Raw genomic sequence first — 27,847 nt, forward strand, 5'->3', positions numbered from 1 at the left:
AAAAGAGAATGAAAACATCTGATGACACGGACTGAATGACAGTATGCAAGAGGTGAACCAGGAATATAGTTTTAAAATGATGGAAACTGGGGCGATTAGGTGGCGCAGTGAATAAAGCACCAGCCCCAGAGTCAGGAGGACCCAAGTTCGGTTCCGGCCTCAGACACTTAACACCCACACAAAAACACTAGCCGTTTAACCTTGGGCAAATTAATTAACCCCAATTGCCCTCCAAAAGGCAATAAATAAATAAATGAAATGATGGAAATTGGATACAGGGGAAAAAGCTACTGTACTGTGAGAAAATATCAAACATCCCAATGAAAAACAAAAACAAACCAGAAAAAATCCCCCACAAACATAGATGTCCTTCAGTTGATTTTCCTTCAACAAAGGAAAATAACTGAAGAAACTGTATATTGCAGGTTTAAGTATGATAATGTACAGAGCTAGAACAGTTTTGAATTCTCAGTGACACAACATGTCACTCTCCTACTTAAAAGTCTTAGTGGCTCCCTATGCTTTTAGGAGAAAATACAAACATTTTACTCTTATTTCATACTTGAAACTATCACAATCTGCTTCCAATTTACCTTTCCAAACTTATTTCACATTAGTTCAGCTAATCTAGCCTATCAATTGTTCCCTGAATTCAATATCACATCCCAGCTCTGTACCTTTGGATAGACTGTCTCCCATGCCTGGAATACTCTCCCTCCTCTCTTCTTCTTCTGAGAATACTTATCTTTCTTTAAGAATATGTTCCTTAACTGAACCTTTCCTAGTGCTCTCTTCCTTCTTAAATTATATATATACTTCTTGGTATCACTTATTTTATCCAATAGATGATAATCTCAATCATCCCTCCCGTCTAATCTTCAACTATTCTATATTTATTGGTTTGTTTTCTACTACATTCAAACATGCTGAAGTTTCCCCTCTCCTTTAAAAACTTCACTAAGTGCTCAAGTTATAACTCAAGCTCTGCTGTATTTCTTCTTTTTCTTCAAAATTCTAGAAAATGTATTCTGTGCTTGCTGCCTCCACTCTACCCTTTGAAATCTGGTTTCTCATCTCAGCATTTAAATAAAATGATTTTCTTGTCAAATCTTATTTTATTTCTCCTGCCTCCCTTTTTTTTTTTTTTAAGGCTGCTCAAAGTTTATTAGTTTCAGTTGAGTACAAAGTAAACAGGTTACTGAGGCTGCTGAAAAGCACATAGGTGATTCAGATAGTAAAAAAAACAATAGCAGTGTGGTTTCTTTTACTTGTTTTTTGGTGTTTTGCTTAAAAAAAAAAAAAAAAACCACACACACCCCACAACTACTTCTACACTTACGCAGCCTATCTATTCTAAAGGAATAGGTGGGAGAGGGGAGGGGGAAATGGGCTCTGGTGCCCAGCACACTTCAGAAGCGGGGGAGCAGCAGGGAGGGTGCTGCTGCTCATGCAGAAGGCCCAGGGCTGGTCTTGCTGGGCTTGCTGACATGCCGCTTCCTCATGGCCTCCTGAGCCAGGTCACAGGTGATCGTGCCATGAGCAACCTGGAAAGTTCTTGAGTGCTCTGGGGATTCCAATACAGTTGTCATGAACGGATGACTCGACTTGCTGAAGAAGAAGCTTGCCCACCAGTGGCTTGGGTCTGATTTGGGAAGACCAGGATGGTGGGGGATCACTTCCCCAGAGACTCAGCACTTCCACAGGAGCTACTGCTGGAGGTGGAACCCAGACGCCTTCGGTAGTAGTCATGGGTTGCTACAAGTGAACCGCTGGACGGGATTGCTGCCATATTGCTTGTTCTTCTTATGATGATGTAAACCTTAGTGGCGGCTCCCTAGCAGCCCCTGTCAGGCAGTGGGCTGCGGCGGTCAATCACCGGTGACCTGGCTCGGGGGAAGGGGGTGCTAGGCCACAGAGCCCATTTGTAAAGGAGATCACGGGAGGATACTCCGCGGCAACGAAAATGAGAGAGTTCTTTGGGTTTTCTCTTGCCTTCCTTCTTGGTTCATCTGTTGGATCTAATCCTGTTGACTCCCCCTTCCTCTGGATGCTATTTCCTTTCTAGGCTTTTGAGATGCTCCTCTCTTGCAGTTCCTCTTTCTGAATATTCCTTAGTTTCCTTTGATGGTTCCTATCTAAATCAAGCCCCTCACCTGTAGTTATTTCCCAAACTCAGTACTAGGCTTCCTCTTCTTCTCTTTTTCCAATGTCTTAGTGACATCATTGGCTCTCATGGGTTTAATTATTACCTCTCTGCAGACAACTCTCAAAATTAAATAATTAGCCTAGTCTTTCCACTAAGCATCAATATTCTACATTACAAAATGTCTACTGGATATTTCAAACCAGATGTCCTGGAGATATCTCAAATTTAACAGATACAAAACAGATGATCTTTCCTCCCTAACTTACCCCTCTCTTCTAAACTTCCCTATTTCTGTAGAAGGCACCACCATTCTTCCAGGTTTGTGTACTTTATTCCTCTATCTCCCTTACCCCCTTTAGCTAATCAGTTGCTCAATTCTGCTATTTCTACATCTCTAGCATCCAACAACTCTTCCCCACCCCCCAAATCACAGTCGGTTCAGACTTCCTAATCACCCTCCCTTCTTCAAGGTCTTCCCCATACTCCACTCCGCTTTCTAAGTGATTTTCCTTAAGTACAGTTCTGACTACATCATTCTTGCAGTCAAGAAACTCTAGTGACTACTACCACGAGAATCAAATATAAACTTTTATCTATTAGACAAGACAGCAAGCATTTAAGCAAGGTACAGCACTAAGCACTGAGTATGCAAAAGGGGGCAAAAACATGGTTCTCTGAGCAAGGAACTCATATTCAAACTGAGAGACAACCTGTGAACAATTATGTTTGCATATAATAAGATATGAGTGGATAAAAGATAGAAGGAAAACATTAGGAACTGGGAAGACTAGGAAAGGCTTCCTGCAGAAGGTGGGATTGAGTGGAGTCTTGAAGGAAAACATAAGTGCATTCCAGGCTTAGGAAACAGCCACCGAAAAGGCACAGTTGGAAGATGAAGTCTTTTGTGCAAGGAAGAATCAGAGAAGATAGGTGTTGCTAGTACACAAAGTATGTGTGAATGGAATAACATGTAAGACGACTAGAAAAATAAGAAGGGGCAATGTTATGAACAGCTTGAAATGTTAAAGACAGAATTTTATTTTTAATCCTGAAGGCTACAGGGAGTGGCTGGAGTTTACTGAAGAGTGGAAGAAACATGGTCAAATCTGTACTTTAAGAAAATTTCTGGCAGCTGAGATGGGACTGGAGTCTGCAGAGATGAGTCAGGGAGATCATCAGTAGGCTACTGCAACAGTGGAAAAATGAGGCGATGAGGACCTACACCAGGGTGGTAGCAGCATCAGAAGAGAGAAGGGAGTATATAGAAGAGATGTTGCAAAGGTAGGATAACAGAACCTGGCAAGAGATTGAATGCGGGAGGTGAAAGATGAGTTGGAAGATTAATAATACCTACTTTCCTAGCCTGGGTAACTGGGTGGATGATGGTTCCCTTCGACAGTAATAGGGAAGTTTGGCAGAGAAAAGGGTTCAGGGTGAGAGAGGCTGAGTTCAATTTTGGACATAATAAGTTTAAGCTATCTGTAGGACATCCAGTTTCACATTTCCTATAGTCAAGTTGGTTATATAAGACTAGAGATCAAGAGAGATGTTAGGGATGGGTAGAGAGATCTGAGAATCATCTGCATTGAGATAAATGAATTTATGGGAACTAATGAGATTCCCAATTGAGACAGTATAGAGGGAGAAGAAAAGAGTGCTCAGGACAGAGGTTTGAAGAATACCCACAGCTAGCAGGTATGACTAGGGACTGTATTAGGGTAGTAGCAACAAGGCATAGGGAAAAAGGCCCTTTTTGGGAAGCAAATTGAATTTGAGTTCAAATCTCAGCACTGCTATTTCCTAACTACGATAGCAAATAATTCACTTTACCTCTTGTGCCTCAGCTTCCTCATCTGTAAAACGAGGAAACTGCACTAAGAATCTCTGCTCTTGATCTTTTGTTGTGTTGTACCCCTATGGCAGGATGATGAAGCCTATGGACCTTTCCAGAAGAATGTTGTTAAATAAATTAATTCATATATATATGATTACAAAGAAAACCAATCATGGTAAAATACAGTATTTTTTTTAAAAGAGGAAAAATACTAAGTTAACAGACTTTAGCTCAAGAATTCCTAGACAAGATGATATTTTAAGTCCCTCAGATCCAAATCCTACAAGACAGGTATAAGAGACATTTTAGAGGTGACATATCAAGAGGAATGAATAACTAAGAGGTGAGAGTGAATAGATGAAATTAATCTTGGGGTCTTGAAAGGGGGAGAACAAGTGGATGGTGGTAGAACACAAAGAAATGATGAAGTAAGAAGAAAAACAGCTTTAACAAGCCTAATTTTGAAATGTGTTGAATCTGAAATGCCAGTAAGAAAACCAGGTGGAGAAAGATCTCTTAATAAAATCATTACTATTAAACATCATTACTTTTACCTGAAATATAAAGCCTCTTCTCAATCATTTTCATACTACAAAGTCCCTTTTCCTTTCTCACCCAACAGATAAGAGTTCTTGTACAAGTTCCCACATTTGCTTCTTTGAGCACTAATAGTCCCATGTTCATACTCAGTAAGACAAAAATCATCATACCTTTGCTGCAGTCATTGATAGCAGCATCTTTTTTGTCCTAAAAAGAAATATACCATTAATATATTTTATCCAATTTTAATGATTTAATCAACAAAAGAATCAATAACATGGGAATCTACTTTATCATTTTTCTATTTCAATTTATCTGTGAATTCTTCAATGTGAGTACTCTATTGTTCAGAGAGCAGCCCACAAACACCTTGATACTATGTAATTCCTGTCCATATCCTTTGTAAAGGATAGAAATCTAGCCAACGAACTGAGGCTTTACTCCTTTTTTTTAGATGTTCCATAAGTATCAATGTATCACTTAGATTATCTGTTATTCTGTACTTTTGACATATGCCTGGCTTGCTTTTTTTCTTTCTCAATTTTATTTTTCCTATGTTACCACTTATATCACTCTTCTTCAGTAATTGTGGGTAATATGATAGCCTCTCTCCATTACCTTTTGGGTCACCTAAAACTTTGATTTCTGAAGACTGGTTTTCCATGATTCACCATATAGCACTACTGGAATACTGATGTTAAAAACTTTTTTTTTCATATGTGTTGAGGAACAACTCAGGGAAGCTGAAAGTATTATGCATTTTCTTGAATGCAATACAACCTATGTTCTCCCTGTTTAAATAAATTTTGAACCTCTCACCATCCATCTGTAAAAGATATGCATTAAGCCCCAGAAGGTTTACTATGTTTACTTTCTCAATGAGATCTGTAACTATTCAAAAGAGATCAGTCCACAAACTGGATGAGGAAAAACTAAATAAAGAATGCTGACTGCTCCAACTATGCCTGTAGTTAGGCAGGACAGTGTAGTGAAAAAGTTTATCCCTACATATCTGGCCAGATATTACATTTTATTCTTTTTTCTTTATTTTTATTTCTTTAACTTATTTCTTGTTGTTTGTGGGCTTTGTCTTCTTTCAGAGTCTCCTTCAGAGCAAGGATAAACGGGATGAAAAAGGAAAACATGGTCTTTCTGAAACTGCAGAATCATGTAGAGTAAATATCTCATTAAAATATGCAGAGGTACCTGCAGGCTATAGTTCTTACTTAAGGCATGCTCACTTTCTCAGGTGAAAGGTATTAAATGGGACTTATCTGTGTCTTCTAAGCTTCTGAATCACTGAACAGAAAGTTGATTGCCAGGTGATGAACTCGTTGGTCACAGAAAGTGATAAAACTATAGAATGTTATGATGTGTGTTGGTGAAGGGAATATTATCTGACATGAAACTTGTGAAAGTGAGCTTGCCCAAATCAGTGTTTCTTTCGGAGAATTTGATAATTACTGAACAAGAGAGATGATTACAATTATTACTGGTATTGCCTTCAATTAATTACTGGGAATTCATCCTTAAGAGAGGCAAATTTGTGAAGCATTCAGCATTTTTTTTTTTTGCCTTAAATATGCTCTCCCTTTTCAATCTGCCTTTAATTTCAAATTTTAGTATTATGGTAACTACTACATATGATCACAGATTCAGAGTTTGAAGGGATCTCAGAAGTCACGTGATCAAAACCTTTAATTTTACAGATAAGCAAACCAAAGCACAAAAACGCTAACTGACTGGCCCTAGGTTACCGATGTAGTACAAGGCAGACCTGAGATATGAACTCAAGTTTCATGACTGCAAGCTCAATGTTCCATATCTAGCAATCTTTCTATTCTACCATGAAGCCTTTCTTGCCTCTTTAGCCATCAGTACTCTTTGCTTTTTCCAAGGGTCTTCACTTTGGATCCTAAGATCCAACCATGGCTTCAGGGCCCCTGAATTTGGGTGAAAAATGATGTCTTTATTTTCACCAACCTCTAGCTGAAATTTAGTGTTTATTTCAATTAATTATGAATTAAAACAAACTATTCTGAGAAAGGGTACAGAGGCTTAAGTAGACAGTCAAAGTGGTTCATGACACCAAAAAGGCTTAAGAAACTCTGTTCTAGTTGTTAGTATTCCTCATGTGGAACGGAAATGCCTAGGAAGCCTATACATTCTCCTATCATATGGACAGAATCAACTCTGGCAATCTTATAGTAATTGTACAAACACACAATTTTCAAATCCCCAAAGGCAAATGTATGTATTATCTCTGTATTTATATTTTAAAAATCACATTTCACAATGATTAGACATCCTGTTCTAGTTTGTGACAACATTCAAATGCAAAGATTCTGATCTTCTAACCTTTCTACCTTTAACAACTACCTAAAATAAATTTCATAATTAGAAAATGAATTCCTCCAGAGAATTTTAGTGCTAACTTCAATCAACATCATAGGGTTTTCCTTTAAGCTGCCTGATCCATATTACAAGAATATTTCTTTTAATCTTGATTCAGATTCTTGTAATTGGAATCTGGCATGCTGTCATGTATGTACAAAACCTGTTTTATACTACAAAGGCTTGTTTATCTATTAGGATTTGTAGTCCTTCTCATCAATTTTTCCTAACTCCAGTAAAATCTGTTCACTGGAAAATTGGACAAGTAAGCATAATGCATAATATGAAAAGAAGTGAACCTATGATTTGCCTGTTAAAGGAAATTCTCTCTACCAGTTTAAAGTCAGCACCATCCCTACAACTTGCAGTGCTTGAGAGCTGCCAGAATAGTAAGAGTTATGTGAGGAATCTGGGATCACAGAATCACTTTGTGTCAGAGGCAGGATTTGAACCCAGGTCTGGCCAGCTTTCTATTAACTATTATAGGTGCTGCTTCTCATATACAAAGTATAAGAAAATTCTCTCACCAGTGTGTAAATAAAACTATTCTCTCCAAATGTTTTTTTTTTTAGCCATTTGGAAACACTTTGCAAATGGTCCTTGACTATAATTTTACATTTGGAGAGCACCTTTTACATTAACACACAGAAGCTTAGGTTTACCCAATATTCATATTTTACATATAAAGAGAAGTGCAGTGACTTGCCCAATCTCAGGAATGAGTAAATTTAAGTTGAAGATTTTAAAATTTAAAACTTTTGTAATGCAAGTCTTCCTTAGGCCTGAATAAGAAGTGGTTACTATTCTAAATTAAATATCACTTGGCTCTTTTACTCACTTGTCCTAATCCAGTGGATGTTTTGTCAATGCCCTAAGAAATTATTCAATTACCTATATTAATGAGGAATGGTAATAGTAAGTTGACTTAAACTTTAAAAAATATTTTTCTGTTTTTCATACCCAAGAGAGGCAATCAAGACTGCCAAGCTAATTTTCAAAGAGAAGTAACACTACGGAACATCTGAGTTCCATTAGTCCTAATTTAACAATTTGTTGTTATTTTTTTTTCAAATGCTTTATTAACTTCTGATTTACATCATTCATTCCTGCCAGATTTTGAGTTACACATTTTCTCCCCGTTTTTCCCCTACCCAGCACCCCAAAATAGCAGTCCCACAGGATATCCCCTCCTCCAATCTGCTCTTTCCCATATTTTCTCCCATACCCCTTTCAACTTTCCAGTGAATCTCTATGCCCCAGTGCCTGTATATCTTATTTCCCAATTACATGTAAAATAGTATTAATAATAGTATATGTATGTGTATATATATATATATATTTTAAACATTTGATTTTAAAACTTTGAATTCCAGATTCATCCCCTTCCTCCCTTGTCACCCACCCTTACTGGGAAGATAAGCAGTTCAGTATAGGTTGTACATGTGTGGCTAATGCAAAACAATAATAAATACTAGATATATTGTAAAAGACTGACTATATTTCCCTCCCTCCTATCCCACCTCCCACTTGTCCTATTCTCTGCTTTGATCCCATCCCTTTTCAAAAGTGAGTGATTCCAACTTCCCTCCCCCCCAGCCTGCCCTCCCTTCCATCATCACCCCTCTCATCCCCTTCCCCCCTACTCTCCTGGAGGGTGAGATAGCCTATTTAGTGTGTATTTCATTTCCTCCTCAAGCCAAATTCAATGGGAATAAGGTTGACCCATTCCCTTTTGCCTTCCTATTCTTCCCCTCCATTGTAACCATTTTCCCTTGCCTCTTCTATATGAGATAGTTTACCCCATTCTGGCTCTCCCCATCTCCTCTCATTATATTCCTCTCTCAGCTCTTAATTTCACCTTTTAAGTATCATCCCTTCCTGTTAATTGGTCCTGTGCCCTCTATCTATGTATACCTGTAAACATATATACACACATTCTCATATGTATTCATATGCCCATACACCCTCATATATATATATATTCCCTTCAACTACTGAGAAAAGTTCCATAAGTTACAATTACTGTTTTTCCATGTAGGAATGTTAATAGTTCAACTTTGATAAATTCCTTATGATTTCTTTTCCCTGTTTACCTTCTCATGCTTCTTGTATCTGAATGGAAAATTTTCTGTTCAACTCTGGTTTTTTCAGCAAGAATGCTTGAAAGTCCTCTATTCCACTGAATGACCATATTTTCTCCCCTGAAACATGATACTCAGTTTTGCTGGGTGGGTGACTCTTGGTTTTAATCCCAGCTCCTTTGACCTCTGGAATATCATATTCCAAGCCCTTCGATCCCTCAGTGTAGAAGCTGCCAGATCCTGGGTTATCCTGATTGTGTTTCCACAATATTCAAATTGTTTTTTCCTGGCTGCCTGTAATATTCTCTCCTTAATCTGGGAATTCCAGAACCTGGCTATAGTATTCTTAGGAGTTTTCTTTTTGGCATCTTTTTCAGGAGGTGATCGCTGGATTCTTTCAAGCTCTATTTTGCCCTCTCGTTCTAAAACATCAGGGCATTTTTCTTTGAGAACTTCCTGGAGGATGATTTGCAGGTTCTTACTTTGATCATGGCTTTCAGGCAGTCCAATAATTTTTAAATTATCTCTCCTGGATCTATTTTCCAGGTCAGTGGTTTTTCCCATGAGATATTTCACACTGCCTTCTATTCTTTCATTTGTTTGGATCTGTTTAACAGCATCTTGATTTCTCATAAAGTCATTAGCTTCCATTCGTTCCAATTTAATTCTGAAGCCATGATTCTCCTCATTGAGCTTTTGAGATTCTTTTTCCATCTGGCAAATTCGGCTTTTTAAAGCATTGTTCTCTTCATTGCCTTTTTGAGTTAGTCTATTTTTTAAGGTGTTATTTTCCTCAGTCAGGCTGTTGACTCTCATTTTGTAATCTTCTTGCATTGGTCTCTTTTCTCTTCCCGATTTTTCCTCCACTTCTCTTATCTGCTTCTTAGGGTTCTCTATGGCCTATAACCAGCTTGTATTTTCCTTTGGAGCTTTTGGTGCAGGAGTTTTGACTTCACCGTCTTCCTCCTGTTCCATGCTTTGCTCCTTTTTGTCCCCAAAATAGGAGTCTAATGTTGGAATCTTCTGTCTGCTTTGTTTCCTTTGCCTGGTCATGTTGCCCCTCAGTCACCTGACCCCTGGGCTTTTTTGCCACAGTAGGACTGCCACCAGACAGAGGAGCTTCTGTCCCAATCGCTGGGGTTTTCTCAGCTGCTGGAGGTATTAGATGGGTGCCCTCTCTGAGGTCTCTACACGCTCTGGCAAGCTGGACACACACCCCAGGATCTATAACCTAGACTGCAATCCAGATCCAAGAAGGTTAAAGCAAGGGGCATTACCCCTCAGACTGGTGCTTGGTGCCCCTACACTCTGCAGGCCAGGAGGTGAAGCTGCCACATGGCGCTGGCCGGCTGTGCCGGTGTCTCAGCGGCTTCTGGTCCCAGGGGCAAAAGCCACACACTCCCACTTACTGGATCCCAAAGTCCAGACTGCACTAACCTCTCACTTTGTCCTTCGCATCTATGTGTTGATAAATCTGGAAACGGCCACACCGGCTGCTGAGCTGGAATCCCTCCAGCCGGCGGCTGGTCAGGCCCGCCCTGTGGCTAAAGCCTCGGTGTGGGGCTGGGCTTGGCTCCCAGAGCATCGTGCTGGCCGATTCCTGCTGGTTTGCCAGGCTGTCCTCAGTGGGAGGTTAGCTTCTTTGTGTCATTTTGTGGGCTCTGCAGCTCCAAAGTTTGTTTAGAGTTCCCTTTTTACATGGATTAGGGAAGGTAGAAGGTGGAGCATTGGGGAGGTCCTGCTTCTACTCTGCCATCTAACAATTTGTTGTTAAAAGACAGTGCCAGTGAAGAACACATACCTGTTTCATCCTTGCAGCAGCCCGGTTGGAAAACAGAACTGATCTGTCTTTTTGATAGCAGGCAGGGCAAGTCTGAATAGCTCGGCTGTAAGAACTTTCTGCTTCCACATATTCTGAAATTTGTAAAGCAAGGAGGTAAATCTCTAGTATTTCATTTTTTAAAAACAGTATTTCTATTCCACAAAATTCCCTTTGTACATTATAGTATTTTCTCTGAAGTCTTATCCTAGAACAGTGGTAATAGTCATAATAACTTTTCTGCCACAGAAATCACTATAATTATCTTTGGTTTGTTTTAAAGAAAGAGTGATTCTTATGCTCATCTCCTTTGCTTGCTGTGATCCAAAGCATATGTCCTGAATAACTAATTGCTTTAAAAACAAAAATAACAACAACCAAAAAACCCCCCATCATCCATAACTGCCTTTCATTTCTAGGGATGCAGAAGCAAGAGGACTCTATCACTAAAAACTCCCCAAGTTTCCTACTATAATAAATCCCAAGTTTCAACTTTCACAGAGCTCTATCAGTTTAGTTAGGCATTTTTCAAAAAGGAAAGCATAAATAAAAAGAGAAGGGACTTATATATATGCCATTCAGCACAGAAGAAAAAGAAGTTATTTTGTGTGTGGCTAAAACTGAATGGCAAAAGCCATCTTCCAATAACAAATTAATTAAAGGGGGTGGCTAGGTGGCGCAGTGAATAGAGCACCAGCCCTGGAGACAGGAGGACCTGGGTTTGGATCTGGCCTCTTAACATTTAACACAAAAAATAGTTGCGTGACCTTGGGCAAGTCACTTAACCCCAACTGCCCTCCAAAAAGCAAAAAAAAAAAAAAAATTAAAGGATATGAACAAATGGTTCTCAAAACAATTATAAATTACTAACAAACTATGAAAGAATACTTTAAATCAACAATAAGAAAAATGCAAATAACAACAACCTTTAAGTTTCAAAACAAACCTAGCAAATTGGCAAAGATGATGAAAGATGGAATATTCAATGGTAGATTGGTTGTGTAAAGACAGAAAAGCTGATACATTATTTTTGGAGCTGTGAATAAATACAACCATTCTGGAAAGGAATCAGGAATTAGATGTCTATACCCTTAAACCCGCTAATAAGAAATATACTCCAAAGAGATCAATGACAAAAATAGGGTCTCCATATACATCAAAACATTTATAGCAGTACTTTTTGTAGTAGCAAAGAACTGACAATAAAGTAGATGTCTAAAAAAACTGTGGTACATGAATATGGTGGTGTATTACTGCGCTATAAGAAATAAATGTGATAAGTATGGAAAAGCATGGAAAGATTTACAAGAATTCATGAAAATCAAAGAATTAAAAATATACTCAATGATTACAACACTGTAAATGGAATAAAAAAATCAAAATTTGATTGCTGTAATAAAAAAATAAACAAAAGCATTTCAAAAAGCAGATGAGAAGACACCTCCCAATCTTTTGTAGAGGAGGGGAGGGTCTACAGGTATGGAACACAGTATATAATGTCAGAATTTTTTGATATATTGATTAGTTTTGCTGAGTTTTTTTCTTTTAAAAATTTTTTGTTATAAGGATGGCTCTCTGGGATGGGGAGAAAAATGGGGGAAAATCTGAGTGATGTAAAAAAAAAAAAAACAAAAGACAAATAGAAATTTATTTTTAAAAAATTGGAAGACTACATAGACTGTTCAGAGATAAACAAATCTAATAGCCCAATACATATCTAATACATAACACACATACATATTTATGTGTATATATGTATGTGATACATACACATATACATACATATTACATATACACATATGCACATGCATTTAATCCTAGAGGTAGTAGAGAGTCCCTGCTGGGAAAGGTCCACTATTGAGGAAGATCCCTTAGGGGGTTGTGTGGAGGATAAGTAGGAGGCTCTTGTAATAGTCCAGGTGAGAAGTGATGAGGACCCTGCACTAAGGTGATGCCTCTATAACATTACATAATTTTAGAAATCATAGAATTTATACATTATCTATCTATCTACACAGTATGTTCCACTTGTGTCAGTATTACAATTTCTTACTTGTGCCCTCTTAGGTCTAATATTTAACTAGATTAAAATACATGACTTTTAACGTCATAAAGAGCTTGGAATAGTGTGTAAAGAGCCGACCTCATTCTTGTCTAGTCGTGTGATCTTAGGCAAGTCATTTAACCTCACAGTGCTAACAGGTAACTCCCTAAAATGCTAAGTTGCTAAGAAGGTGCCAAAATGCATTGGAAAATGAAGTTTCTTAACAGGAAAGAAGAAATTTCTCAACAAGATCTCCCTACAATAATTAAGTTAGTCAGTAAAAACAAAAACTAACAACAAAAAAAACTCTACTCTTAAAATGTGCTGACTCTACTAAATAACTGTATGAAGCAAAAATCTAAGCAAAAGACTCAGATATATGTACACCCCCTGCCCGCGTCTCTCTTTTAAGCTCCAGTCTTAAAACACCTACTGCCTTTTAGACATCCCAAACCGGATGCCTTGCATCTCAAATCCAACATGTCCAAATCACTACTCATCTCTCTTTCCAAATGCAGTCTTTTTCTGAGCTCCCTAGGACTCCCAAGACTGCTGCCATCTTTCTAGTGTCTTGGGCTTTTAACTTTAGTAGCATCCTTGAGTCCTCACTCTCATTCAACCCACATGAACAATCAGTTGCCAAATCTTGTCATTTCTATCTCCACCTCTCTCACACAAACCCCTTATTTACAAAGCCCACAGTCTAGTGCAGGGTCCTCATCACTTCTCACTTGCACTATTTTAACAGCCTCTGCTTGTTCTTCCTGTCTCAAGTCCCTTCCCTCCCCACTCAAATCCATTATCCATACAGCCCCCTAAGTGACTTTCCTAAATAGCAGGCCTGACTATATCAACTTTCTCCAGGGTTCTCTATCACCTCGAGGATGAAATAAATGTACTTTTGTCTGTCATTTAAAGCTCTTTAAAAACTTCTCCCTCCCTACTCTTACACATGAATCTTCTTCACATACAATGATCTACTTGCTGCCATGACATTCTTATCTCCCACTTCCATGCCTTTGCCCTAACCCCCATGCCTAGAATGTTCTCCCTCTTTACCCCTGCTTCTTGGAATCCCAGGCTTTCTTAAAAATTGACTGTCTTCAGGGGCGGCCCAGGTGGCTCAGCGAGTAAAATCACTGGCTCCAGTGTCGGGATGACCTGGGGATCAAATCCGGGCTCAGATACTTAGCACCACACCCAGAAATAACTGACCGTGTAACCTTGAGCAAGTTACTTAACCCAATTGCTTTAAAGAAAAAAAAAATTAAAAAAAAATTATCTTCTCTATAGAAAGCCATGAAGCTTTTTCTTGCTACCCCAATTGCTAATACTCTCTGTCCCAAAACTACCTTGCATTCATTTTGCATATAGTCTGCATACATTTAAGCTCTGACACTTATGCCTAAGGATTTTCTTCCCAAGGGAATTTCAGTATTATTCAAGAGGAGTTGTCCTATATATACTGATGGTAGGAGGAATGTATGGAAAGATAGGAGGAAGCTGGGAATAAAGGGGAGTAAAAATAAAATGAAGGGATCTTTGCAGATAGATAAAGAAAAAAATTTAAGATAGATCAAGGGATTACAAAGATAATACAGGGACAAAAGTCTTAGTGAAGCATTATGCTTTTAATAGCTTTAAAAATACTTTTCAAGTATTAAAGCTTAACACTGCACTAACTTTTTGGTCACTGTACATATACAAGTTGTCCCCTTGATAAACTATAAGATCCTTACAAGCAGGACTGTTTCACTTTTGTGTGTTGCCCCAGCACTTACCAGAGTCTAGCACACATTAAATTCTTGTTGGTTTGTATCTTTTTCATATGAAAATAGCTAGTAAAAATATTAATATACCTAGAATGCTCACAGCATACACATTTCTTCTGAAATTATATGACAGAGTACAGTTATAAAAGTAAATGCCTCTTCAAAATTATGTAAAACCCTTATTAATCCAAAAATCACTATAGGATATGAACGTGGATGTATGGAACATCCATTTCATTAAAACATCAAAGGATGGGGTGGCTAGGTGGCGCAGTGAATAGATCACTGCCCTGGAGTCAGGAGGACCTGTTTTCAAATCCGACCTCAGACACTTAAGACTTACTAGCTGTGTGACCTTGGGCAAGTCACTTAACCCCAACTGCCCTGCCCTTCCCCCTACAAAAAAAAAAAAAACATCAAAAGAAGGAACAACAACTTTGTAAAGGGAAAAATGAAAAGATTTGTTGGGCTCATTCCTAGATACATGCAATGAAAATTTAAAGAGTAAAAAGTCTTTGAATTTCAGTCAAATCTTAAAGGTTAGGGTTTTCCAAAATAACAAGAGGGTTTTTTCCTTTAATTTTTCAAATGAAAGGTAAAATAGATCACAGGAAAAGAAGATGAGACCTGTGCCCAAAAGACTCGTGGGGAAGATGACCCGTGTTAGCTAAGAGTGTTGTCTACGATTTAGTAAGTAAACAAAATTCTAAGGTATCGGGAAGCAAAACTTAAATAGCTGCAAAATCTTCTTTTGTTGCATTATTTCTTCATGGTTGTGACAAAAAATTAGGGTTTAGGAAGACCAGTATCTTCATTTCTAAAATATTTTGTTTTTTTTAACTTACCTCCTTTCTTAAACTGTTCATTCCCTTCTTCCTTTAGTCTGGTGCTCTCCTCTCTTCTTTTCTAAAAACATAAGAGAATTTATCTTACAATATCTAAATGGAATGACAATGCAAGTCAGTATCCTATGACTAAAGAGTAATTCTCTTGATAGTTGGTCAGTGTTTTTGCTCTACTTTTAGAGATAACATATGTGGAAGATTAAGGATGTTTAGATTTTTGCAGGCAAAAGAAATAAATAAATTAATCAACAAATATTTATTAGCTGCTTAGACAACAGAATGTCAGGCACTGTGTTAGGTGCATCAGGGAAAGCTACTAACTTTGAGAACTCTGAGAAGCTACCAAGCTCTTATGAAATGCTTCCCTGATGGCATTAATAAAGCAGAATCCTGACTGATGGATCTAGTATGGCACTCTTTTTGTAAGTGATCAATCATAACAAAGAAATGCTACACTTTGAGATGATTCAAAATGGCCACCACTTTCAAAAAGTATCATTCTTAGCTGGGGAAAATGGTAAGGCTTACACTATTAAAACAAAGTGGCTAAAACAATCTATATTTAATCCCACATCAAACTAATCAGCCTAAGCTGGAAAAGGAACAACAGACGTATACTAGATGTGGTCATTCTTCAGTATTGTTTCTGGGCTCAGCGAGTAAGAGCACCGGCTCCAGTATTGGGATGACCTGGGGATCAAATCCAGGCTCAGATACTTAGCATCACACCCAGAAATAACTGGCCATGTAACCTTGAGCAAGTTACTTAACCCCGATTGCTTAAAAAAAAATATTGTTTCTGGTATTTGTTACTGAAGCTGTAAGAGAAGTGAACACTTCTCTCACTTGTCCTTCACTTACTCATTCTATTCCCTTTCTCTTTTCCTTCTTCCAGACAACACTGTACAGGCCCAATTTTATAAAGTTTCCTCTTCTTACATGTGACATTTCTAAAGGGTAACTTTATGTTCTGGCATGGAAAAGGCATACAGATCATTATAGCAGAAATGCTACATTCTTGGCCATGAGATTTGTAAAGGTAAATGATGGTGAGAATGCTTTATTTTCCGGTGCCTTCTCTCTGTTGATTATTCCTATTTATCCTCTATAAACTTTATTTGCATATAGTTGTTTCTACCGTGTTTCCCCGATAATAAGACCTATCCCGAAAATAAGCCCTCCCCTTACTGTGTAAGATTCCTCTAAAATAAGCCCTATTGATATTGCTACTGTAGTGAAGGTGATCACCTGCACTACACCCTACATTACGGTACCCTCTGTATGCACCGTCCCCCCCGCCCCCGGTGAAACGCACGCCATGCTCCGAGCTGCATCCAATCAGAGCTGCAGCAGTGAGCGCGTTACCCTGTTCTTCCCCAGTGATTTGCTGGCTGGCGCCATTGAGAGCAGTGCCGCGGAGGAGAGCTGAGGCAGGACAACATAAAAACCCGGTATGTAAGCGGGAGTGAGGGGGCATGATGGAGGATAAAAAGGGCATGATGGAGGAAAAAAGAAGAACTCAGGGGGCATGATGGAGTGAAAAGGACTAATGGTCATAATTTTATTATTCTGTCTGTTTTGACCCCCAGACATGAGTACAAAAAGGAAGAGCTATACTGTTGAGTATAAGAAAGTGGGTTGATTTAATGCTGCCACTTGTTATGCGAGGTAACCAAAGAGGTCTGATAGTCTGGGATTTAGCCAGCACTCACCGCGCTAAAGAAATGAAGAACTTCCTTGCAGAGAGAAGAATAGATCAAGTAATGATTCCTGCAGGAATGACTGCCTATCTCCAGACCCTTGATATTGCAATAAACAAGCCATTCAAGGACCATTTGCACATGGAAGTCAATGACTAAATTGAAAATAGAATGGAAAGAAATCAGCATGGAAACTTTGTGAAGCCCTGTCTGCAAGAAGTCGTGACTTGGGTGAAGAAGTCATGGGATAAAATTACTGACAGCTGTGTCGCCAAGGCACTACGAGCAGGTTACCTGGACAAGACATATTCATTTAAAGAGGGCTATATTGCTGGACATGACAGATTGGGTCCACTTCTTCTGAAGGAAATGGAGGCGCAAGACATCCAGGACGGAATTCAGGGTATGGACACTTGTAATGATGTTGTTGAAGAAGATGACATGATCATTATTGAATAAAGGTACATTTTTTTGTTCACATTTACCTGTTTATTAAAATTGCTGTCAATGTTCATTAAAATAAGCCCTCCCCTGAAAATAAGCCCTCTGGTGTCTTTCTGTCCAAAAAAATAATAAGACAGTGTCTTATTATCGGGGAAACACGGTAAGTTGTCTCCCCCGTTAGACTGTGAGCTCCTGGAGGACAGGGGCTATCTTTTGTCCTTCTTTTCCCAGCATGTATCAGAGGACCTGGCACATAGCAGGTACTTAAATATTTATTGACCATATTAAGGCAGTGGAATACTCTAAATCAATATAATCTTTGTATACAAATTGGATGGTATTAATTAATTTCTTCCCCTCCTGGATCACAGCCTTGTTTGGTAGAGAAGCTTGCTTAGATCAATGGAACCATGAGCTATGCCATGCAGGGGTATCCAAGATGGACATGTCATAGTGGAGAGTTCTCCACTATGGGGATCCACTACAGAAGGAAATAGCAAACCACTCTGGTATCTTTGCCAAGAAAACCTCATGGACAATATAAAAATGCTAAAAGACACTAGAAGATGAGCCCCTTAGGTAGGAAGGTGCTCAACACCTAAGTGGAAGACAGAAGGGCCTGGGGTGCCCTTTCATGTTCATGGACATGATTAAACAACAACAATTAATTTCCTTAACCAAAATGTTCTAAAAAGACAAAAAAAAGATTATGAAGAAATCAAGTTCAACAGAATCTCTTTTTTCCACTAGTTTCTCTTCTTACTCTAGCCTTGAATTTTACAGACAGGCAAAAAAATCATTAAACCCAACTCCAAAGTAAAGATGGCACAAGCTCAGCACGCATGTGCTTTCAACCGTGAACATCTTAACACTATTGCTGGTACAAGCAAAATCAGCATATATCCATGCCTGTCAGCTTTTGACAGTGCAGTTTCAGAGACTCTAAAAGCTCATCTCTACTCTAGAAGGTCTTTTGTATAATACAACCCTGGAGAAATGAAACAGAGTACTTGGGATAAAAAGTCTAATAGGTGGTAGGCTTCTAAAGAGATACCTAAGGTCAATTTCATGCTTTGGCCAGCATACATTTTATACCCAGAGCACAAAGCAAAGGTCGAAAAAATTACAATGCAGTAAGCAATTAAGCAGAAAACATTAGAAAAGGAGATGCTTCCCTCTGCAGAGATTGTGTAAATTGAGGATTAATGCAATTATCAATATCTAGCAGAACATCTCCTTGGTAACAGCTAAAAATAGTACTCCACAGAGAAAGCTCTACCATCTCCTAGCTGTGCTAAGAGATCTGTTTTATCTTTACAAAAAGATGGGGGTTCATTTTGTTGCCAGTATGTTCTCTGCACAGTATCACACCACAAACATACTACGTTATTGGAACAGTTTTTCCAAATATAGATTCAAGAGGCTGTGATGCAGTCTTAGAGCTGTATAGTAGTCATTTTGTTAGGGTGCTTATGAAGAATCTTTAGGTAGTGGTACAAGATCATAGCAGTCAGAGGCACTGCTCAGGTTATAGCTTTTTTGCTCTAAAAGTGAAAAGTTTCTAATTATGGTAAGGAACCCCCTTGCACTCCTCCACAATTCCTTTTAAAGAAATCCAAAAAGGCTCATAAAGAAACATCTGCTCTCTTGTTCTATTTCAGAAAGGGATAGAATAGATTGTACTGGACTCTTACCTCAGCACTAAAGGAATTCAGTGTCCAACTCACTACTAAAAACTTAGGAAGGGCAAACAGTAAAATGCGCTGCAGATAAACTTCAGTAAGAAGTTGCTTAGGAAAAATTCCAAACAGAAAAAAGTCAGAGGACATGGATTTGAATCCTGCTTTGACCACTTACTTCCTATGTGATCCTGGGGAAATGATTTCCCTCTGTGGGATTCAATTTCCTCATCTGTAAAGTGAGGGGGTTGGACTACATAGGCCTAAGATTAAAATCTATTGATTTCAGTCCTAAGAATGGAATGAAATTTGACTAATGGCAATCACACTGTTAACTCCTTGCCTTGAATTAAGATTCTTCATAATCTATTCTACCTCTATCTTACCTAACCAACCTTAGCCCCCACTATTTTCCTCAAATAATCTTCTGACACAATATACTTATTTCTAATTCTAAGACTTTACTAGTACAGTTCCCAAGCCCTGGACTATCCTGACTTCTATTTTCATTACCTCTTAGAATCTCTATGAGCACTATCACTTTTATATTCTAATTTTGTGTATACTTTCATATATGTCTCCAACTAGATTGTACACCCTTGAAAGTCAGAGACATTTTTACATTCCTTTTATATTTTCAGCATCAAGTCCAATGCCAGAGATAAGAGTAGCTTCATAAATACTTGATACAAAATGGATGGTGGGAGGGGTTATAGTTTATGCATTCATACTCAATTTTTTTGATGACCATTTCTTAAATGCATCAATACTGTAGGACATCTTCAGTGAGATCAATGGGTGTTCAAAAGAATCACCCACCAATGTACACTGAAGGAAAAACAAAACACGAAAAAACTTAATTGCCTACATCATGGCACACAGTTTGGTGGGCCTCTCTGAATACTTAACTACACTTGGACGAGTTGAGTCCCAAACTGAGTAGAAGAGTAGCCTGCCTACACTGATCATAGTTAGGAAATTAGGCAGTGCTTTCAATGACACCACGTTGTTCTCTGAGCCTATTTCTTATCACCAGTATTTTCCTAGTGATGCTATATGGCTGCTGAAAAAGAACATTATACTTTAAGAAGAACTGAAACTGCAAGTGATCCAAAGGATAAGACTACATAGCACATTAGGAAGCATGACTTGCATAAAAGAAGTGGTATAAAAAGCACGATCAAGGACATGTATAACCAGAAAAGATTGTAGACCCTTTATACAGCAAAACAAAAATACCACCCTGGATACTGCACTGGTATCTACAAAATATAGTACGATCTAGAGGAAGGCCTCTGGTGTGTTCGATACTCTAGGAAAGATTTTATGAAAGGTAATGGACAAAAATTACAGTGTTTAATTTTCATATTATACAGCATGAAAAGGCATGGCCAAGTTTTACTTTACATAGTTGAAAAGAATGCCTGCATAAATGAAATCATGGCTCTACTGAGGTATCAAAGGACTGATATAATACAAAAAAACACTGAGCTACACCTTTAGTTTGTGGCTCAGTTTGCTATCTTAAAATGAGTGACTACACTAAGAAAGGTTCACAGAACCACTTTTTTGTTGCTAAAGGCTCAAGCGAATTTTGACTTGATCCTAGGTTTGGATCTGACTAATACATATGCAAGAGAAAAGATAGGAATGAATACCACAGAACACCCTCTAAAATCTAACAACCGGTTTATGGTAATACTTCACATTTCTAAAAGAAATAATTTCTTTTTTTTTTGCTTTTTGGAGGTGGGAAGGTAGGACAATTGGGGTTAAGTGACTTGCTCAAGGTCACATGGCTAGTTTTTTGTGTTAAATGTGAGGCCAGTCCTCCTGACTCCAGGGCCGGTGCTCTATTCACTGCACCACCTCGCTGCCCCAAGAAGTAATTTCTTATCAGGAAAGTTAGGAGGTCTAGAGTCAGACCTGTTCTTAGTTATTTCCTAGATATATGACACTGGGCAAACTAATTAACCGCTTTCTGCCTTGGTTTCCTCATATATAAAATGGGGATAATAACAGCACCTACTGCCAAGGGTTGTTGTGAAGATCAAGTGTGATAACTGTGTTTAGCACAGTGCCTGGTACATAGCAGGTGTTACATAAATGTAAACTATTATTCTCATATTTTCATATGAGAGGAAATAATAAATTCATAATAGAGGAAAAAGCAGAGGAGTCAGAGAACCTGGGTTCTGATCTCAGCTCTATCTTGGCTAAGTCTCTTCCCTGGGCTTTAGTTTTCTCATCTGTAAAAGGAGGGCACTGAATTAAATGATTTTTAAGATACCTTCCAAATCCTATAATACTAACTATTAAGGACAGTTCCACAGAGAGTACTGAAGCCATATAATTGAGTTTTTCAGTTTTGAGCTCTATTTATGTGTCCCATATTAAAAAAATGCACTTATAATGCTCCAACTGTGGGTTTTAGTTTGCTAAAATTGCTGCTCACATGAAACTATTTTCAAGTGTCTGAGTTACATACTGGATTCTGGTTTTGTTGAAAAATGACAGCTCTTACTTGCTGTGCTACCTGGCCGCCCCTCAATGAATCTCTTGGCAGAAAAGTAGGAAAATCAGATGAATGGCTATATGGACCAGTATCACTTGAAGAGAGAACATCCACACTTCCTATCTCTAAAAGAGGTAGCTTGCCCATTTACAGGGTTGTTTTTTTTTTGTTTTTCGGTTTTTGGAGGGCAATTGGGGTTAAGTAACTTGCCCAAGGTCACAGGCTAGTTTTTGTGTCAAGTGTCTGAGGCAGGATTTGAACTCAGGTCCTCCTGACTCCAGGGCTAGTGCTCTATTCACTGTGCCACCTAGCTGCCCCAAGGGTTTTTTTTTTAAAAGACCTCTGCCCTTGCCAATGTAGGGAAGAACACCAACTGCTAATAAATGTTAAAATTTAGGACCTTTTGAAGCTGAATGATTCAACATTCATTCTTAAATTTTCAGACAATGACTCTCTAAAGGGGAAAGCAAAAAACCCCCCAAATACAAACTTAAGCTGACATAGGAAACTGTGCTGATCAAAAAAATTACAAAACAAAGAACACTTTTAAAAAATAATCACATTTGTTTGAAACAAATATCTGACTAAGAAACTACATTTTCTGCTTCTTTCTGAATCCTTCAGTTTTTTAATCTTTAGCTTTCTCATTACCTCTTTATAATACTGATTATCCTTCTGTAACATCTTGGCAGTATTATACTAGAGAGCCTTTTGGACAACTGTTTGTACGAATGATACAACACTACAAAAACTGGTAATTCAGTTTAAAAGTGGATGTTCAGAAACAAGTTCCGTGTTTTTATTTAACATTAAGGTTCAAACAAATCAGAACTGCAGAATGAAGTCCCTCTTTTCCTACTACCATCCTGGAACATGACAAAAGTATTGCTTCTAAATGAAAAGCAGAAAATGACTGGTCTTCAGGCAAGATGTTTGAGAGTCATCCTGGATCATCACATTTGAAAGGACTCATCATCATATGTCTTTAGCAAAATAAATGGTTTCATCCACTCCCTAAATAGGACCCCTAACATAAAGGAAGGCCTGAAAGCTATATACTTCACCATGCTGTAGAGGGTGAAACATTCTCAACTCCCCAAGAGGTTTCTCTTGAGTGTATGCCTTTGCTCTAAGCTGAATTCATTCAGATTTGAGATGCCATTAAAACTGGAGTATAGGATTTAGAGATGGAAGGGATTTTAGATCTTCTGGAGTTCAGTGGTTTCAAACTCAAATGGAAAAGAGAAGCCACATTAATCTGTACATAAGGATCACTGCAGGTCACATAAGGGCTTAATTTTAAAATGTAATATTATCTATGTTTTGCTGTATTTTTATTTATATTATTATTATATTTTAATCTGATCTGGGCTACACAAGGAACTATTGGGCCACATGCACATGGGCTGCATGTTTAACACTTTTCTTCTAGTTCAACACCTTCACTTTATAGAAGAGGAAACTGAAACCCAAAGAAACTTGTTCAAGATGGCAAAGGTGGCAGGAAGCAGAATCAGGAATGGACTTTGAAAGATTCCAAGGTCAGTGTGCTATTTTGAAGCTTTACTGTGATGTGGAGTTTAAAAAAAAAATTGGGGGGAGTAAAAGCTCTGGTAGGTCCTATCAAGTTATGTCCCTATTTTCTTATTTGAGTTAGGAAGGGCACATCAAGAGACTACCTGCAGGATGACAGATTTCTGATCCATGAACATTGTCAAAAATTATTACTAAGTTGTAGATGATGGATTGCAGTCTTTCTTGGTAGAGGTAGTAGCTATGCTGATAAAATCATAGATCCTTAGATTACTGAAGAATCTGAAAATACATTATGTTCAAAAGTGTAGGAAAAGAAAAAAACTCACCTTTTTGCAGAATAAAAGCTTTTCCAAGTTATAAGTGGTTATTATTATGAATTTTTAAATTTAGTTTTAAAAGTCTCTTGATATATCATACCCTCCCACACCTATTATTTCATCAGTACAGGAAACTCTCTTCACTGAGATTGCCTGGAACAGAGAATCTAAGTGACTTGCTCATGGTCACACAACCAAAATGTAGCAGAAGCAGTACTTGAACTCGGGTATTTTTGACTCCAAGACTGTCTTCTATGCTGTCTTTCCATAAGAGAATAATAGAAGCTAGCATTTATATAGTGTTTTTAAGGTTTGTAAAGCACTTTACAAATATTATTTTAGCTTATCCTCAAAACATCTTGGGATGTGGGGGCTATTATTTCCATTTTACAAATGAGGTAACTAAGGCAAACAAAGGTTAAATAACTTGTCCAGGGTCATATAGCTGGGCAACTGTCTGAGTCAAGGTCTGAACTCAGGTCTTGCTGACTCCAGATCCAGTGTTCTATCTGGTTTCTGACTTTATCATTCCACTAAAAGCACTCTCTCCAAATTGATTAATGTTCTCTGTTGCCAAATTAACGACCTATTCTCAGTCCTCATTCTCCTTGACTTCTATGCAGCCTTTGACACTCCGGATCACTCTCATTTCCTTGATGCTCTAGATTCTCAAGACAACATTCTCTCCTGGCTCTCCTCCTACTGTCTGACTTCTTTTCTTCCTCTTTTGCCCTCTAACCAAGAGTCCCATAGGGTTCTTCCATCCTGGGCTCTCTTCCCTTCTCCTTTTATACTACTTTACTTGGTGATCTCATAAGCTCCCAGGGATTTAATTACCATCTCTATGCTAATGATTCTCAAATATACCTATCCTTCTCCATCCTCTCTGCTGACCTCTAATCTTGTATCTCTGGCTGCCTTTCAGACATGTCAAAGTGGATGACTGGTACACATTTTAAATTCAACATGTCCAAAACCGAACTCATTATCTTTTCTCCCTACACCCTCCTCTTGGCTACTACAGGTGGCAACACCACCTTCCCAGTTCCCTCAGGCTTGCAATTTAGGAGTCATTCTGGTCATCTCACTACCTCCCCTCTCCCTTTCTCCCAATCCAAGCTGTCATCAAGCCCTGTTGATTTCACCTTTGCAACATCTTTTGAATATGCCCTCCTCTCTGCTGACACTGCCATCACTCTAGTACAAACCTTCATTATCTCACACCTGGATTATTACAATAGCCTGCTGATAGGTCTGCCAAGCTCAAATCTCTTCCCATTACAATCCATCCTCCATTCAATCACTAAAGCTATTTTCCTAAAACGCAGTCTTATAGTGTCACCCCTCTCCCTTCCCCAAACTGCAATAGCTCCTGATTCCTTCCAAGATCAAATGTAAAACACTCTATTTGGCATTCAAAGCCCTGCATAACCTAATGTTCCCTCACTGTCCCCCACCATACCCCTCTACTCTTCTTATACCTATCTTCCTGATACATATTCTTCAATCCAGTGACTCTGGTCTCCTGGTTCTTCCACAAACAAGACACTTCATATTTCTGCTCTTGGCATTTTCTCTGGCTGTCTCCCATACCTAAAACATTCTCCCTCTTCTGCTCTGCCTAGTAACCTATCCAGCTTCCTTTAAGTCTCAACAAAAATCCTATCTTTTACTAGAAGGCTCCCCCAACCTCTCTTAATTCTAGCTTCTTTCTGTTAATTATCTTCAACTTACCCTACATATAGCTTGCTTTGTATATAATTGCATGTTGTTTTCCTTATTAGATTGTGAGGCCGACCACATAGCAGGCATTTAATAAATGTAATGATTATGTACCATGCCATTTAGCTGCCGCTAGAAGATAATGGATTACTTAAAGGTGTGCCCTACTTTAAGCAAACCTCTTACTGCATATGGAAATTTGGGTATTATAAAAGAAACTGGGGTGGCTAGGTGTTGCAGTGAGTAGAGCACCAGCCCTGGAGTCAGGAGGACCTGAGTTCAAATCTGACCTCAGACACTTAACACAAAAACTAGCCATGTGACCTTGGGCAAGTCACTTAAACCCAATTACCCCCCAAAAAGCAAAAAAAAAAAAACCAACCCCCCAAAACAAAAGCCACATCACCTCATGAAATAATTCAAAATACTCTTGAACTCCTCTAAAGAGTTAATTCCTCTAGAGTATTTAAAAATGAATCAATTAACAAAAAAAATCTGTTCACACATGTTTTAGAAAGAAATCTCCCATGTACAACATTCAATAAAATATTAGTAAGATATTACTTGAAAATGAAGATGTTAGTAATAACTGGCACTTAGCACTTTAAAGGTTGAAAAGTACTTTACAAATATTAGCTCATTTTATCCTCATAACAACTTGGAGATCAGTACTGCTATTACCATTTCCAGTTTAAAGATGAGGAAACTGAGGTAGATATCATGCCCAGGGTTACACAACTACTAAATGTCTGAGGATAGATTTGAACTTACACAGATTTGCCTCCAGGTCCAGTGTGCTATCCTAGCTGCCTAGATGTTAACCTTTTCCAAAGAAGTAAATCTTAAGACTCTACTTTCTATAATAAAGACTAACCAAAGCAGGATTTACAATGCACTAAATTTTAGCATTTATATAGTGCTTTTTAAGTCAAGTAAACTGAGTCAAGAAGTGTTTATAAGCACCTATTACGTACCAGGCACTGAGCAAAGCGCAAGAGACACTAAGAAATGAAAAACAAAAACTTTCGAGGATGCAGGAGACAACATGCAAACAAACATGTACAAACAAAATATTGTAGATAATCAACACAAGAAAGACATTAGCAGTCAGGGATATTGCAAAAGGCTTTTAATAGAAGATGGGATTTTAGTGGGAACTTGGAAGGAAGCCAGGAGGCAAAAGAAAGGGGAAGAGAATTCCAGGCATACGGAACAGTGAAAATGCAATGAATAGTGACATGGAATGTGTTGTTCAAGAAACAGAAAAGTCCATATCACTGGATCACAGAATATGTGGAAAGGATTAAGACATAAGAAGAATAGAAAGGTAGAAAGGGACTAGTTTCTGGAAGTCTTTAAATACAAGACAGAGGAATGCATATTTGATTTTGGAGATCATAGTGAGCCACTGGACTTTATTGAACAGGGCATTGATATGATCACTGTCCTATTTAAGGGGGCTCTTTAGGAAGATGAGTTTGACAGCTGAGTGGAACATGTACTAAGCCAAGGAGACACTTGAGTTAGGCAGACCAGTCAGAAAGTTCCAGGTGTGAGGTGATACCAGAGTGGAGGTAGTATAAAAGGACAGAAGGGGGAAGTATACAAAAGATGCTATGAAGGTAGCAATTTGCAAATGACTGAATACAGGGATGCTAGCAGTGAAAGAGAATGGAAAAATATTGAATCATTCAATTCCAGACACACTGAGTTGAAGAGTCAATCAATAAACATTTATTAAGTATCTGCTATGCATCACATACCAAGCTAAGTGCCAGGGAAACAAAAAGCAGCAAAAGACAATCTCTGCCCTCAAAGAGCTCACAATCTAATAAGGAAGACAACATTCAAATATATACAAAGTAAACTACATATAGGATAAAAAGGAGATAATTAACAGAAAGAGGAACTAGAATTAAGAGAGGCTGAAGAAGTCCTTTAGTAAAAGATGGGACTTCAGCTGAGTCATAAAGGGGAGATAGTGCAGGATGACTCCTAGGTTGCAAGCCTGAGGGACTGGGAGGATGGTGTTGCTCTCTGTGTAACAGGGAAGACAGGAGGAGGGAGGGTTTAGGGAGAAAAGATAATGAGTTCATTTTTGGACATGCTGAATTTAAGATGTGTCTAGTCATCTACTTGACATATCTGAAAGGCAGCCAGAGATGAAACTGGAGGTCGGCAGAGAGGATGGGGCATCATCAGCATAGAGATGGTAATTAAATCCCTGGGAGAGGATGAAATGACCAAGTGAAATAGTATAGAGGGAGGAGAAGAGGGTCCAGGACAGAAGAACCCTATGGGACACTTCTGGTTAGAGGGCGAAGGAGAAGTCAGACAGGTAGAAGAAGACCCAGGAGAGAGTGGTATCTTAAAAACGTAGTGAGCAAAACAGTGATCAACAGGGTCAAAGGACGCACAGAAGTCAAGGAGAATGAGGGCTGAGAATAGGTCATTAATTT

The 27,847-nt window shown here is 38.4% G+C and overlaps 1 protein-coding gene and 1 pseudogene across 1 annotated transcript in view; both read right to left on the reverse strand.

Moving 5' to 3' along the window:
• The window catches only part of TTC1 (tetratricopeptide repeat domain 1), a 56,093-nt gene that overhangs the window by 21,629 nt on the left and 6,617 nt on the right, over nt 1-27,847 (reverse strand). Inside the window, exons 3-5 of the mRNA XM_069102470.1 lie at nt 15,476-15,536; nt 10,797-10,909; nt 4,691-4,727 (exon numbers count right to left, since the gene is read on the reverse strand). Coding sequence (XP_068958571.1) covers nt 4,691-4,727; nt 10,797-10,909; nt 15,476-15,536 — 211 coding nt within the window. The remainder of the gene's footprint in view (nt 1-4,690; nt 4,728-10,796; nt 10,910-15,475; nt 15,537-27,847) is intronic.
• Nucleotides 1,372-2,015, reverse strand: LOC138172709 (pancreatic progenitor cell differentiation and proliferation factor pseudogene; annotated as a pseudogene).

The sequence above is a fragment of the Petaurus breviceps genome, unplaced genomic scaffold (genome assembly GCF_028583685.1).
Source record: "Petaurus breviceps papuanus isolate PSGF00001 unplaced genomic scaffold, PetGlider_PUasm1.0 551, whole genome shotgun sequence".
NCBI classification, from domain to species: domain Eukaryota; kingdom Metazoa; phylum Chordata; class Mammalia; order Diprotodontia; family Petauridae; genus Petaurus; species Petaurus breviceps.